The sequence below is a fragment of the Castor canadensis genome, chromosome 12 (assembly GCF_047511655.1).
Source record: "Castor canadensis chromosome 12, mCasCan1.hap1v2, whole genome shotgun sequence".
Classification (NCBI taxonomy): domain Eukaryota; kingdom Metazoa; phylum Chordata; class Mammalia; order Rodentia; family Castoridae; genus Castor; species Castor canadensis.
In genome coordinates, this window is record NC_133397.1 from 76,508,979 (window position 1) to 76,524,204 (window position 15,226).

General features: G+C 38.7%; 1 protein-coding gene across 2 annotated transcripts; it reads right to left on the reverse strand.

The window, feature by feature from the left end:
• Positions 1–2,834: 2,834 nt before the first annotated feature.
• Krcc1 (lysine rich coiled-coil 1) lies at positions 2,835–14,976 on the reverse strand. 2 transcript variants are annotated; one of them, XM_020185842.2, is made up of 4 exons: positions 14,752–14,974; positions 8,450–8,544; positions 6,072–6,250; positions 2,837–4,168 (listed from the first exon to the last, which is right to left on the reverse strand). In XM_020185842.2, exon 4 carries the CDS (start codon positions 4,144–4,146, stop codon positions 3,367–3,369), a length of 780 nt encoding a protein of 259 aa, XP_020041431.2. In that variant the 5' UTR covers positions 4,147–4,168; positions 6,072–6,250; positions 8,450–8,544; positions 14,752–14,974; the 3' UTR covers positions 2,837–3,366. The 2 variants fall into 2 exon arrangements, with proteins under 2 accessions (XP_020041420.2, XP_020041431.2); XM_020185831.2 differs by lacking the exon at positions 6,072–6,250 and having other exon boundaries at positions 2,835–4,168; positions 14,752–14,976.
• Between the last annotated feature and the right edge of the window lie 250 nt (positions 14,977–15,226).

A 15,226-nucleotide genomic window follows, 5' to 3' on the forward strand; every position in this document is an offset into this window, starting at 1 on the left:
CTCAATTTATGCATGCCTTTGTACCTTTTGTAATGCCCTTTATAATAAGCCTGTAAGTCTAAGTAAGTGTTTCCCTGAGTTCTGTGAGTTGTACTGCACTAGCCAATCAATAAAATTCCAGTAGAGAGATGAGGCTATAAACCCTGGTTTATAGCCACTTAGTGAGATGCACAGGTCACAATCTGGGTCTTATGATTCACATCTAAAGTGGGAGGGGGAGAGGAGGAGGAGTTTGGAGGACTCACATTGTGGGATCTGACTCTATCTTCAGGTAGACAGAACAGGTTGAGTTGGATTAGAGGACACCCAGCTGGTATTTATACATATACAAAATATATGTATATGAATAGTTGTATTTATAGATGTACATAAACATACATATATGAATATACAGATACACACACTGTGATGGTTACTCATGATAACTTGATTAAATTGAGAAGCATCTAGATTAGTAAAGCACACCCCTGGATATCTCTGAGAGGGTTAACTAATGGGGAGGACCTTCTCTCAATGTAGGCAGCACCACCCCACAGCTGGGGGCATGGATGAAATAAAAGGGAAAAAGGAGTCAATTACATTCTCTCTCTGCCTCCTGGCTGGCATGATGTGAGCTGCTCTGATCTGCCATGCCTGCCAAAACATTGTCTCCATCCCAGATTGTTCTCCTGAGCTCCAAATTCAAACATCTTGCTACTGATCCTCTCCATTGGGATGGGCAGAAGTTCAAAATGTCTAAAATTGAACTTCATGGAGTTATTTTTGTCACCCTCCCTCCCTTCCTCGAACTTCATTTTCTAACCCCCAACTAATGTACTCCTTCCACCTCCTCCTGGAGTCCATGTCAGTAAGCATTATCACCGTCCTCGGGACTGCAAGAGCCACAACATGAACATCACCATTGCTGCTCTACTTGACTGCCCTGGTCTGGTTCAGGCCAATCATGTTCTTTCCAGGACTTGAGGCAGCCTCCTGCCTGGTCTTTTGTGTTCTGGTTTTGCTCTGCCTCAACTCCGTAATTTGTTTCATGTAACAAATTATGCACATAATGCCTAGTGGGGTGTTGTTTCAGAGGTGGCCTACTTCCTTGTTCCCTCAACTCATGAGGCACAAGTCCTTTCATCTAAGCTCTGAGGGACAGTGCCTTATAGTCAACCTGTCTTAAAAACTCCTTTCCTCTGGATTTCTTCATGGTTTCTTGAGCTTCCTCTGATGATTCTTCCAAGGGACCTTACATTTCCTATAGCACCCTTTCTGGTTGCCAGGCAACCAACTCCATATAGACATACTGTAGGATGTAATGAAAGGAGTTAGGATAATTGGGATGACAGAAGTCAAATCCTCTAGATTTTTAAAAGAGAGAACTCAAACTTGCCCAGGGCCTTTAATAGCTTCTCTCTGTCCCAGTGACAAACCCAAGTTCCTTAACATAGCTTATAGGAGACTTCTTTGCTTTCCAGGCTCAGCATAACAGAGAAAATTCCAATTTGTCAAACATGAATTTATGGATTTCTTTATAGACTTTTTGATCAGGTGGCTTCTATTAGGAATACACTTCCCATTTCTTCTTCTAAGGAACTGGTCCTTGTAGATGTCTGCTTCAATGTCTTGTTTGGTGAAACCTTTCCCCAAAGTCTTCTCCCATTCCAATTAGTCAGTTACACTGGATCGCCTCAACATCCCTTGCCACTGCTATTGTAGCCTTTCCACCCTGGACTGAGACTGCCCTCTGACTAGCTGGCTTTTTCTGTTGGGTTGCAAGATGTCTATGAGAAACAGCCCAAATTCCCATTTTCTTTCTCAGGTTCCTTCATGGCATAGTGTAGGCACAGTGCTCTCAATATGTGTTCATGTTACACTGGTCAATTCCATTCTTTAAACTTGTTTTTGACAATTATTTTTCAAATTTAGCCAGAATTTGCCTCCCTAAACCTTCAATTGTTTAGGTTCTGTTTTTTGGGAAATGCTATCTTTGAAGAAGCCTTAGAAACAAAAAGTAAAGAGGAAACAAGTGCCAAAAAAGGCTCAGCTTTAACCAGCTTTATATAATCTATTTGAATATTGGGTTGAGGTGGGGAACAGGATCCCCCCATGACATTTTATGGAAAAAAGTTCTAAAAGTTTTGAAAATTACTGTGCAAGCTGTAATGGCTTCCTCAAGATTATCGTATCACATATTTATAGTCTTCTCCTGACCAATTTCTATAGTTTTAATAAAATATTTAAAAAATTATATACATGATATATTTAGTAGAGACTAATGTTCAGATGTGTGCTAACTGCTGCATTTGAATCATACCTTGGCATCTTTCTGAAAATTCTTATAGTGTTGCCAGGATAGAATAATCTAATGGAATTTTAATTTTCTTTTTTTTGTGGTACTGAGGTTTGAACTCAGGGCCTGCACCCTGAGCCACTCCACCAGCCCTTTTATGTGAAGGGTTTTTTCAAGGTAAGAATCTTTTGAATTATTTGCCTGGGGCTGGCTTTGAACTGAGATCCTTCTGATCCTTCTGCCTCCTGAGTAGCTAGGATTATAGGCATGGGTCACCAGTGCCTGGCTTTGGAATTTTATTTCTTATAAATTCATCTCTTTAACTATTTGGAAAAATTGTGGCCAGCCATAGATTTCTGTGCTAAAAACTGCATTCAAATATGAATAAGCCTGGTGTAGTAGGTAAGAAATTTTCACAAGTTCATAGTGTGATTTACTAAAAAGATCTTAACACTTAAGTACAAACTACCCAGTTACTGCTTTTCTTCCAAAAGAACATCACAGGTAAGTAGGAACAGATTTGACAGAAAACATGCAGAAATTAGAACACTTTATTATAAACATTTTCAGAATATAAACTGATTTTGTATGAAGACTCTTTGAAAATTTTAAAACTATATGTAATATAAGCTTATTATTATTATAATGTATTTCACTTTTCAACCTAGAAAACACATTGCAAGTTAGAACAAAGGAAAAAAAAAACCTAAATTGCATCATAGAGAAACCTAATGAACTAAAAAAATCTTGACTCAAAATTAAAACAAACCCAAAAAAGAAACAGATTCTGCAGTCTACAAATCCTCCAATTTAAAATAAATCATCTACTAGGGGAAAATAATTTCACCATCACAGCAATTTGATAAGTAAGAGCCACTCTCATAAAGGGAAGTTAGATTATATATAAGAAAAACGTAGTAATTCTTTTGGAAAATGAGGAAAAGTAATTTCCATGGTGAAGAGCAAGTATACTAAATACTTCATGTTCACTTGGCCTTTGTTAGAAATTAAAAGTATCTGCTCACATAAGAAAAGTGGTAAGAACATGAACATCATATAACCAGGTTCCAACTATTTTTTTCAATTTAACTTCAAAATCCAAGGATAGACTGGTCCCAAAGCATTTCCTCCTCTGTCCTTTCTTTGCCATGTTCCTTTTTCTCTTTTCTATGCTTACGGTCCTCTTTCTTAGAGGATGCACCTCGGTTTTTTTTCTGCTTTCGATCCTTAAGCTTTTCTGTACTGACCTGTACAGTTTCTGTTTCCACCTTTGTTTTTTTACTTTGGATGCTCTTATGTTTGTCTGAATCCATTTCCTCAGAACTTCTTTTATTCTTATGCTTGGGCCGTTCGTCCTCTGTTTTTTCTCTGCCTTCCTCTGGGTGCCTTTTCCTCTTCTGATGTATCTGTTTACGACTGGTTTGAGGGGCACTGGTACTGTGTTCTAAGGAGAGGTGCTTGTGAACTCCGGATTCTACATTGTATGAACCACAATTATATTCTTGTTGACTAAGGTTCAGGGGCACTGGTTTTTCTGAGAAACAGTCCCTGGTGAATTGACAGTAGCCCAGAGAGTCTAGTCTCAGCTTGCTGTCATGAGTTGGTAACCACTGAGGCAACCGGTTTTCTACTTTTTGTGAAATATTGCATGATCTTGGGTAGGTCTGCATAGTTCCAGATGGGAGTCTTTGATCAAACATTCTATACCTGTGTCTGGAATCAACCTCTTCTCTGTACTCACAGGTTTCCAAATAGTCCTCTCTCATTTTTCTGAAACAAGTCTTTGGCTCTAAGCCTCTGGATTTCTGTACTTTAATATAATCTTCGAGTTCATCTTGAAAAGAGTCAGATGACTTCTTTGAATGCTTCATTAGGTTGACAAAAAGGGATTCTCTGTAGAGAAGACAGGAAAAAAATCCTTGCTAGATTATTTTGTTCTGAATAATTCCTTTGCTCTTGAAAAGAGCTTAAAAAACAAAACAAAACAAAACCAAAATCTGAACAAATTAAAACCTACTTTAGCATAAAAGTTAAGTATTATGCTAATGTATGTCAAAAGTAGCACAGGAATGGTTAAACATCTCCCAGGCCACTCACAAGTAACTTTACCCTTCTAAAGTGGGAGAATATGTGTACAAAGATGACATATAGGGTTAATGTCATAGGGCTAAAAATGTAAGACATGTAGGGATGTGTGAATAAAAACCACACATCTGTGGTAGATGGCCTGATCTGAATGTTTAGATAATTTCTTAAGTTCTGATGAATCAGTTTCCTGTGTACTATTTTCTGAGAGTAGCAGAACAATGGAGAATTAATTTGATAGTCAAAATCTTCAGTTTACTGAAACAAAATAAACATACATACTCACCTGACTACAGTACTGTATGGCTTAATAATAAAAGGATGTTTGTAAAATGGTTTGGGAATGCTAGAAATTAAGAAATTCAGCTACGAAATGAAAACTCCTCTTGGGGATAGGGCATAAGAGAAGATGAGGGAACAGAGTTCTGTATCTCTGCACAGCACTTAAGATTTCATTCCATTACTTCTGATTGGTGAAAAAAGCATTCTAGAATGCCTTCTGGTTTGTTCTCTCAAAGTACTGGTGGGAGGATTATGGGAGGAAACAGGAGAAAATGGAGATGAACATGGTGGGGACAGAACTGATATAGAAAAAGTTTCATAAGTAATTTACAGAAGATATAAGAGATTTTGTTTGGCTGTTTGATTTGGGGGGAGGAGGGTTGGAGTATGGTGGGCAGTACTATTCCTGATTGTCTTTCCCCTACATCAAATCCCGAATAAGTAAAAAAAAAATAGCAAAAAGTATACTCACTATGAGATGATAATGCCCTAAGCATTTCTGGTGATATATTTTTATCTCCAAAACTTAGGAGGCAGCAGTAAAACCCATGTAGAAATGAATATTGAGTCCCTTTAACAGAAACAAGCCTGACAAAGCACTTCAGAGTCCCTAATGATCAATTATTTTTCCAGAACTTGATATGAAAAAGAAAAGTCTAAATGAAGCCTAATGTGGTGAGTTAGAAAGATTAGTGCCTATTCAACTTAAATAGTATAACAATTCTGACTAGGACAGTAATTAAACACTTGATTAAATATGGGCAAAATATTTTAACAGATAATTCAGAAAAAAATATATATCTAAATAGCCAATAAGCACATGAAATGATGTTGAAAACCATTAATCATCAAGTAAATGTGAATTAATGTCAAAATGGGTACCATGGCACATTCAGTGGAATGACTGAAATTAAAAAGACTGACAATACTTGGTGAGGATGTGGAGCAACTGGAACTCTCACATATTGCTGGCAGGAATGTGAAAGGGTACAACCACTTAGACAACATTTTGGCAGTTTCTTAAGAAGTTACACATATCAAATGACCATTACCAAATGATCCAGTTATACCACTTACCCCAAAGAAAAGGAAATACTTGTTTATACATAGACTTATACATGAGTGTCCACAGCATTTTTATTTGTAATAGCCCCAGAAAGGGAAAAAGAAACCAAAACTGAAATGTCAATCAATAGGTGAATTGATAAGCCAAATGGTAGAATAATCATAATGGAATAAATATTATCAGTGATAAAAAGTGGAAAGAATCCCAATGTCCATCCACTGACAAGTAGGCAAATAAAAAGTGGCATACTAATACAATGATAAAAAGAAATAAAGTACATAGTAAAAGCACATGGTCCTTGAAGACATTATGCTTCAAAAGACCACAAATGGCACAGATATGAATAGGTGAATGAAACCTTACCCTTATCAGGCCAAGGACTTGGTGGAGAAATCTGATCATATTCACCCATTAATTGCTTTAGTTTCTCTATATGAACCATCTGCAAATAGTGAGCTTGTGCAACAACCAGGAAGCTAAGACACCATGATGCAGAGATTACAACATTTATTTTTTTTGTCCAATACTCTACTCCCATTCACCTGAAACCAAGCACAATCTTGTTATAAAGATTAAATAATTCAAAGTTTATAACTACACAATCAACACAGACTAAGCATCTTAAAATTCATAAAATCTATCTTACTATTTGCATCCTGTAAATTTGAAATCAATCCTAACTTTTTGAGTTTTGTTTTTTTTTATCCCTGGAAAAACTAGTAATTATTTTAAGAATAAGTGATTCCAAAAGAAGAATAAATGATTCCAAACTCATACCTCTCAGTCTGAAAATAGTACTTATTCATGAGTTTTAATGTGTTTGGTCTGAACTAAGAGTTTTAAGAATAGAGTTTTGTTTCCTTTCAAATCAAGTAACGGCTTCAGTAGAAATAATCCTACAGTATAGAAGCCAGTTTTTTTCTTCATTTCTTGAGAGATGGGATCTTACTAAATTGTCCAGGCTAACCCTGAACTCCTGGACTCAAATGATCTTTCTGCCTCAGCTTCCAGAGTAGCTGGGACTATAGGTGTATGCTGTGTCTAGCTTTAGAAGCCAACAATTTTTATAATCCTATTGGTGACAGAAACTACCAATTGTCTTCCAACATACTTTTTTTCCCCTTTGGTAACAAACTCTAGGCAACATAACTAGTTAATTAAAAGACTATTTTCTGGCCATTCTTTTTTTTTTTTTTTTTTGGTGGTATGGGGTTTGAACTCAGGACCTTATACTTGCTGAACAGGCACTCTATATCTTGAGCCACTCCACCAGTCCTCTGGTCATTCTTAAAGCAGTATGTGGCTATCTGAATAACTTCTGGTCAAATAAAAAGAACGTTTAAGTGCTGTACAGGACATCAGGAGGGTTTGGCCCTCCTGCTTCTGGAATGAAGAGACCATGGTTGCTGTTCAGTCATCATATGAGTAAGGAAGTTATTGCCTTAGACCAAAGACAGAAGATGCCTGGGCCCTCTATGACATCCCGAAACTGTCACAAGTCTGTACTGCTCACTTACAAACTTAAGTAAGAGAATGAATAAACTCAGTGGGTTCAAGACCTAATAGAGAATCATCTTGGAATGAGTTTAAAACTGACCACATTACTAAAATGTTGATATAAGGAAAAGGGAGAAACTAACATTTTCCAAGCACAATTAAGAATGTTCTTTATTTTCTTGTATTTGTATGTCTTTTTCTATATTGATATTAACTTTATAATCTTATAAAGTTATTTCAAAATTTTCAAAGCAACTCAAGTTCAGAGAGTTGCCTTTGACTATCGCTTTTCACTAATCTGTCTGAAGAAACATAAAGAGGTACAAATGACCTGCCCAGCAATTAATGGTGGAGTTGAGACATGAATCCAAATCCATTCAATCCAAGGTTAAGACATGACTGTAATTATTACTTTAATATCATCCACGCATGAACTAAAATTCAGTTTCTGACAACATTACTAATGAGCAGAATTAGATGAATTCTTTAAAACAGCGTAACTGGCTTTACATTTCATGTAAGTAAATTAATCGAGTACTTTTGGTATCCCAGTACCAGATTTCTAAAGAGATCCAATAGCTTTTTTCAGGTCTCAGAGTACAAAGAGAACAGAGAAGGAAAAAGACTACTGTAATGTAGTACACATAAGTAGTAGTGTTCAAAACACTATTTTTTTTTCTCTAGAATACCCTTATATGGGAAAGATAAGGAATAAGAAGCTATATCATATAGAGGGAAAGAACACTGGATAAGGAATCAGATCAGATCAAATTTTCATGCTTAGTCATGCCTGTGACTAGCTAAGGAGAATCACTAACCTTCTCCATCATTTTCTTCAGCTATAACCTATTAGACATTTTGCATTCTAGCTCTATAATTTCTAAGGCTAAGTTCAGGGTAAGGTTGCTCATATTGTGTTTATAACCTTCAACTATTACAAGGGAAGCCTCTGAGGGTATATCTCTTGATTCTTACTAATAGTTTCCTGCTCAAGCTTTATAACTTCTCTCATATTTCTATAATTAAGGATATGGTGGCTTTCTGGAGACAATGGAAGATGCAGGGAAAAGAAAATGAGCTTAAGAGTTAGTTATTTCTCTTTTCTGAGCTTGTCTCATCCATCAAAAGGACAATACCACTCCCTTTACAGGGCTCTTAGAAGGACTAAATAACATGACATGTATGAAGTTTCCTGCTACATTGAAAAGCATTTGTAGGATATATTCTTTTTATTTTTAACTTACCTCATAATGTGAAGTCTTTCACTACTCAAACTGTAGCATTACTCCACAGATGCCTTGTATAAAAAGCTGTATTTATTCATTGAATGTGGTTATCTCTGGAGAAAATAAGACAGAAAATCATATTAAACATTAAGTAATATTTTCAATTCTCAACTAGTAGTATCATTTCATAGATAATCTTAAACTTTAATTTCCCAAGTGTTTATTGCTTTCTGCTCAGAATGGCAATATGAAGATATTTAGTAAGTAGGACTGGAGGAGTAGCTCAAATAGTAGAGTGCCTGCCTATCAAGTGTGAGACCCTGAGTTCAACCCTTAGTACTGCTTAATAAAAAAAGATACATGCTTCTAATATTTCATATGGTTAACTTGTTTTCTTTTGCAGTGCTGGAGAAGGAATCCAGAGCCTTGTGCATGCTAGTTAATTGCTCTATTACTGAACTACTTCCTCAGCCCTTTCTAAAATTTTGAGACAAGGTCTCACTAAGTTGCCCAGCTGGCTTCAAACTTGTGATCCTCCAGCTTCAGCCTTCCGAGTAGGTGAGATTATAGCTGTGTGCCACCATGCTTGGGTGTAACATTTTTATTTGGTCCACTCTAAAGGAAAACTTACTGGGGTATCACTAGAAGACTGGACTCTTATGGAAATGGTCTGGGGCACCAATGTTGAAAGATAAGAAATCCAGCCATACCATTTTGTTTTATAGTAAACAATCTCAAGAAATGCAATCCATATGAGAATCACTAATTCTAACTTCAGTAAATCCTCCACATCTAGGGCTTCCACATCTTAGGATTCAACCAAATGCAGACTGAAAATATCTTTAAAAATCACGCCTGTACTGAACACATACTTTTTTCCTAGTCATTATTCCTTAAGAAATACAGTATAGTAACTACTTACATTAAATTAGGTATTACAGGTAATCTATAATATATGGGAGAATGTGCTTACATTTTATGTAACTACTACCCCATTTTACAGAAGGGACTTGAACATCTGTGGGCTGGTACTTATTGGGGGTAGTGGTGGGAGTACCTGGAATCAACCCCAGCAGGTGTATAACTAAAGTCATCGGAGAATCACAGGAACTACCAACCATCTTTACCTGTGGCAGGCAACCCTCCCCCATAGTTTGCACAAACATGACCACACGAATTTCACTCAACAAGGTTGTATAAGCTCCTGAAGGCTATAGTCAATGTTTACGTTAACATCTAGAATGTTTGCCGTAAGTTTTTTCCCTCATAATCTACTCCAAAACTACTGTATTTACACTTGAGTCTACACTTCAATCTAAGTTCCTAACAGCTGAAATTTATTTTACAGAAGTTTACCAGTTTATATACAGGATAATGCTATGGTTTGAATATGACCCCCAAAAAGCATGTGTTGGAAACTTTACCCCCAGTCCAATAGTGCTGAGAGGGTGGATCCTAATGAAAGGTATTTAGGTCATGAAGGCACCACTTTGAGAGGATTAATGTCAATTTTAAGAAGGCCTGAGGCAGCAAGCTTGATCTCTTTCACCTTCTGCCATGGGGTGATACAACAAGAAGGCCAACCAGATGCACCAGGCACCTTAGTATAGAAATCCCCAGCCTCTAGAACTTTGAGATATAAATCTCTTTATAAATTATCCAATGTGGTATTCTGTTACAGCAACATAAAATGTGTAATACAGATGCTAATCATGTAACATCACAACTATACATCTGGGCTGGAAGCATGGCTCAAGTGGTAGAGCACTTGCCTAGCAAATGTAAAGCACTGAATTCAAATCCTAATACAAAAAAAAGAAAATAAAAAACTCCAAACAAAAAGAGTGTACTTTTATGTAGCAATTTAAATGAATGAGTTTGAACCATATATATCTAATGATATTTGCTAGGAGAGAGACCTCTTCTCTAAAATTTTCTCAGTAAGATGTCCCTGGTTAATGATTATTGATAGTAAATAAGCCCAAAATCTATGAGGCACAGCTCCCCAGGAATAAGCCATAAAACTCCCTGGGGTGTAATAGAAATGGTTAATAATTTACTGATGAACCTCACTTAGAAACATATATAATTCTGGGGCAGATTTACATGTTAATGTGAGAAAACATGGTCTAGGGAGACATCTTTCACTTATCAGATACCTCTCTGCTTTATCTCAGTCTCTCAATGGCCTGAATCCCTGAAATAATTACTAAACTTTGATATTGGGTTATATTACAGATTCGTGTAAGTCCAACTGGATAGTTTAATATTGTGTGTTGAATTTTTATAAAGTTGGAAAGATACAGACTAAGTCTAATGGAATTTTGGAAACGGGGTTAGGAAAGTAGGGGAGAACATTTAACATTTATTTTGCTCTGTGTACATGTCTATATTGTTTTAACTTTTGCAAAAAGCATGACTTTGAAACTCCCATAAACATTTAATTATACTGGGTATCTTCAAACTAAGCTTAATTTCAGTGCCAGGGTATATATGTGCTCAAGGTAACTGTGAATTAGAAACATTTTACTTTCTTTATGTAGCCTCAGACTTTTCTTTTGTGGCAGTACTGGGGTTTGAACTCAGGGTTTCATGCTTGCTAGGCAGGAGCTCTACCACTTGAGCCTCTCAACCAACCAAGAAACATTTTAGAAAGAATGTGAACATATTATATAGTATCTCAACTATTTTTATTTTTTGGTGGAACTGGGGTTTGAACTCAAGGCCTCATGACTGCAAAGCAGGTGCTCTATCACTTGAGTCACACCTCTAATTGATTTTGCTCTGGTTATTGTGGAGATGGGGGTCTTAAGAACTATTTGCCTGGGCTGGCCCTGAACTGTGATCCTCCAAATTTCAGCCTCCCAAAGTAGCTGGGATAACAAGGGTGAGCCACCAGCACCCAGCTCTCAATTACTTTTGATTTGTTTTAAAACACTCAATTGTATTTGAGTTAAAGTCAGCAAGGTAAAAAAGTTAATTACAGAAGTTTTCAGAACATACACAAATTGACCAAAGGGATGTGACACTTCTTTTTTTTTGAGAAAGGGTCTTATGTTGTTCAGGCTGGCTCTAACTCCTGGGCTCAAGTGATCCTACTGCCTCAGTCTTCTGCCTCAAATCAGTTTCAGTGGTCCTATCAGGATTTTGAAAGCGAAAATGAAACTGTAGTAACTGGGAGCATGACAGCTCTTTGGTAACTTTTGCAGGAATCTTCTAACATAGTCTGTCTGCCTGCCTATCTATCTATCTATCTGTCATCTAATTTAATACCAAGCAACATTTTTTCCTCTTCTTGTTTATCACAATTGGCAATTATAGCCTTTTATAATTATCTAAAATACAAATATACTGAGTCCTTTTTTTTTTTTTTTTTTAAGGTCCTGGGGTTTGAACTCAGGGCCTTATATTTGCTAGTCAAATTCTCTACCATTTGAGTCACACCCCTAACCTCTTAAATAAGATTTTAAATAGCATATCAAATATTGATCATTTGTCAAATGGCAGTTACCTGAACTGTTAATGAAGGGTATTAACCTGAAATAAAATGACAAAAAGTGATTTTTTAAAAAAAATTACCTTGTATTTTGTCTTTCTAATCTTAGTGAATAATCTCAACCTCAACTCTATAGATTTCATTAATCTTTGACTGTCATCTGATGGACATTGTAGACCAAAGTTTAATATTTTATGAATTACTATTACAGTACATAGCTACACCATGAAAGAACATCAACAGAGAACTGCTAAATCAGTTCATCACTTTCAGTTGTGATGTTAGTTTACATATTGGACTGTTAGTTTGGTTAGTACATGGTTCTTCGACCTTGACCCTGCTAACATTTTGGGTAGGACAATCCTGTATTGTGTATGTGGGGTTATTAAAATCATTTTAGGCATTTTTGTGGCATCTATGGCCTATACCAAATAGATGCCTACAGCACATGCTCACTTACCATGTCCCTCCCTGCCTGGTGATAAGCAAATATCCTGGAGGTGGGGGATCACCTTTGTTTGAGAACAACTGGGCTAGTACAATTATCCCACCCTTATATGATAAAACTAAATCCAGAAAGTTTGGGATTTACAGATTTACTCAGTATCATACAGCTAGTGGAGAAACTAGCACTAGACCTATTACTAGTCAAGATTCCTATTCCGGTATTTTCATTTTACAATCTTAAAGTAGTTTAGAAAGGTTATTTGAACTGGCATCAAATGTGAACGGACATCTTTTAGTCTTTTGCTCATATTCAATGTCACTGCAAAAAACCCCCTCAAATGTTGAGTCTGGCAGAAAGCTGTTTTTAAATGAAGAGCTGTTTCCAAATCTTCCTGTGATCTGACCATGGGGGCCAAAGAGAATTGTAGTCGTGACACTAATAAGCTGCTCAGGCATACTTGGTGGCAGGCAGGAAGTTTGGCACAAAAGGAAAACATCCAGTTCATTTGTTTGTTTTTTAAGTCTCAAATAGGGCTGACTAAAGACACTCACTTGGGTGCAGTAAATTTCTAATTAAATATTTTTAGTGAATGGAAATGGTATAAAGTGTCTACAAAAATGTTGTAAGGAATTTTACTATTTTTCCATTTCTCCAAAGTGAAATGTGTTAAGATACAGATCAGCACACAAAATACATGTCAAGAGAAAGAAATTATTTTTATAGTTATTTATGGACATCCACATATTTATGATGTCCCTCCTCGAAAAAGAAATATTAATTAATTATTCTGTAATACTCTGGTTTCTATTATCTTCCTCTGGGGATAAATAGTAACATAAGGCAACATAGCACATACTAAAAATTATGAAACTGAATACTCTCAATGTTTTACTGAGATGTTCTGCAGTGGAATAAAGCACCACATTCTAAAATCATTTACAAAACTGCTTTAAAGCCTTATTTCACAGTTGCCAATAAGCAGGCTGTTTGCAGGAGTGCAGCACTTTGAAAACCCGTAAGTCTCTTAGATTGGCATAGCCTTTTCTGTTACAGGAAATGTGCTGGTGAGAACTGTAAAAACTCCCCAAATCCTTGTGCAAAGAGTCTGAGCCAAAATTGAACATGTCCTCTAGCAGCCTAAGGCAGGGACCACCTTCACCGCCCCTTGAAGAAAAGCTCTGAGCTGTCAAGAGTTTACTGTTTGTTGTAGCCAACACTTGATGATCAGGCCCCTACCCTCCTGTTTTTTTGTGGTGGTGGAGATGGAATACAGAGCCTAATGTATGCTAGGCAGAATATCTACCACTGAGCTACACCCCTGTATTGGCTTCTTTAAAAAAAAAAAAAAAAACAACAAAACGTTTATTAAAAAAGGCTTAAAATTGTGAATCCTTCCTATATCCTTTTGAGACAGGTATTTCCTACAACTCAGGAGTGTCTTTCAAGGAACAGAAAGCCATTCCTTTGAAATATAATCAGGAAGGACAGAGCCAGTCTTCCTGTCTCTGTGGGAGGACAGAAGCCTAACTGATAATGCCCAGCTAGCAGACACAGCTGGCTTACTTGCAGCTAACCCTTTGTAGTTTTTTCACCTTCCTGATGCTACTTGAGCGCTCCCTTCCCTCTCCTTACCCACTTTTTCCCTTTAAAACGCCTGGTCACTTCTGAGCAAATGAGAATGTAGCTCAGCTTTCCCCGTACTGTCAGTACTAATGGGATAAAACCTGTTTCCATCGCTCTAGCTAATGTCCAGCTTCATCTCTGGCACTGATTCGATACATACCAAAACTCCTATCACTATCAAGACGGGTCTGGAAGTCTTAGTAACCTGTCTAGCCTCGAAAAGCCTAGAAATGCTAAAAGGTGACCCCCCCACCCCCCCAAAAAAACCCTCACCTACTCTTCTCTTCCCTGGAGACCTCTGCCACTTTTGGGCTCCCATGTAACTTCCTAGAAGTCCCCAATTCCTCAGCCCACCTCTCCCTAAGTACCCTGCTGTGATGTCTCAACTCCCTATACTGAACTTCACCAAACGGAGGTTCCCTCCCTTCCACGTCTCGGGCGTTCGTCTCATCTCGTCTGTCTGTCCGTCCGTCCAGGGCATGTTCCCTCCAACCCCGTTCCTCTCCCTGACCTCTTTTCCCACTCAGACCTCAGCTCCCTCGGCAGGTGAGGCGCCCCTTTGCCCTCCACGCTCCACTTGGGAGCCCTGGCGCCCCACTCCAGGGCGACGGGTGCTGGGGGGCGCGGAGAGCCCGACCGCGCCCCGGTCGGCCATTTCGCGTACTCGGGGCGGGGCGCGCAGGGCCTCTACTGGGCCGCGGGAGATGAAGGGCTGAAGGCCGGGCCGCCCCCGCCGCCGGGGCGGGAACTCACCTTCTCTGAGGCAGGGGCGGGCGTCTACAACTACTGTCCCCCTCCCCGCCAACGCCGCCGGCCGGGGGATAGGCTGCGGTGGAGGTGGCGGAGAGGCAGGAACACCGCTGCCACCGCCGCCGCCTCCGCCGCCGAGCAGGCGGGTGGGAGGAGGGGCGGACACCCGGCTTCCTGAAGGGAAGTCGCCGCCACCATCGGCGGCTGACAGAACTGCGCCGGCGCCATAGCGGCGAGGCGCGCTACTGCGCTTGCGTAGTAGGGAGCTTCGCGCTCACGGAGCCCCTTAGCCCCGCCTTCCTGTTTGCTCCGCCCTCTCCATTTTCTATTTCCGGGCTCCGCTCTAGAGCGGCTTCCGCCCTGGTGGTTCCGGCTCTGAGCTTCGGTCTTGCTCTTGGAGGAAAGAAACCGCGTTTGGGACTGCTGGCTGAGGAGCGCGAACGTAAAATCAACTGAGGCCGAAATAAGTCTAGAAATG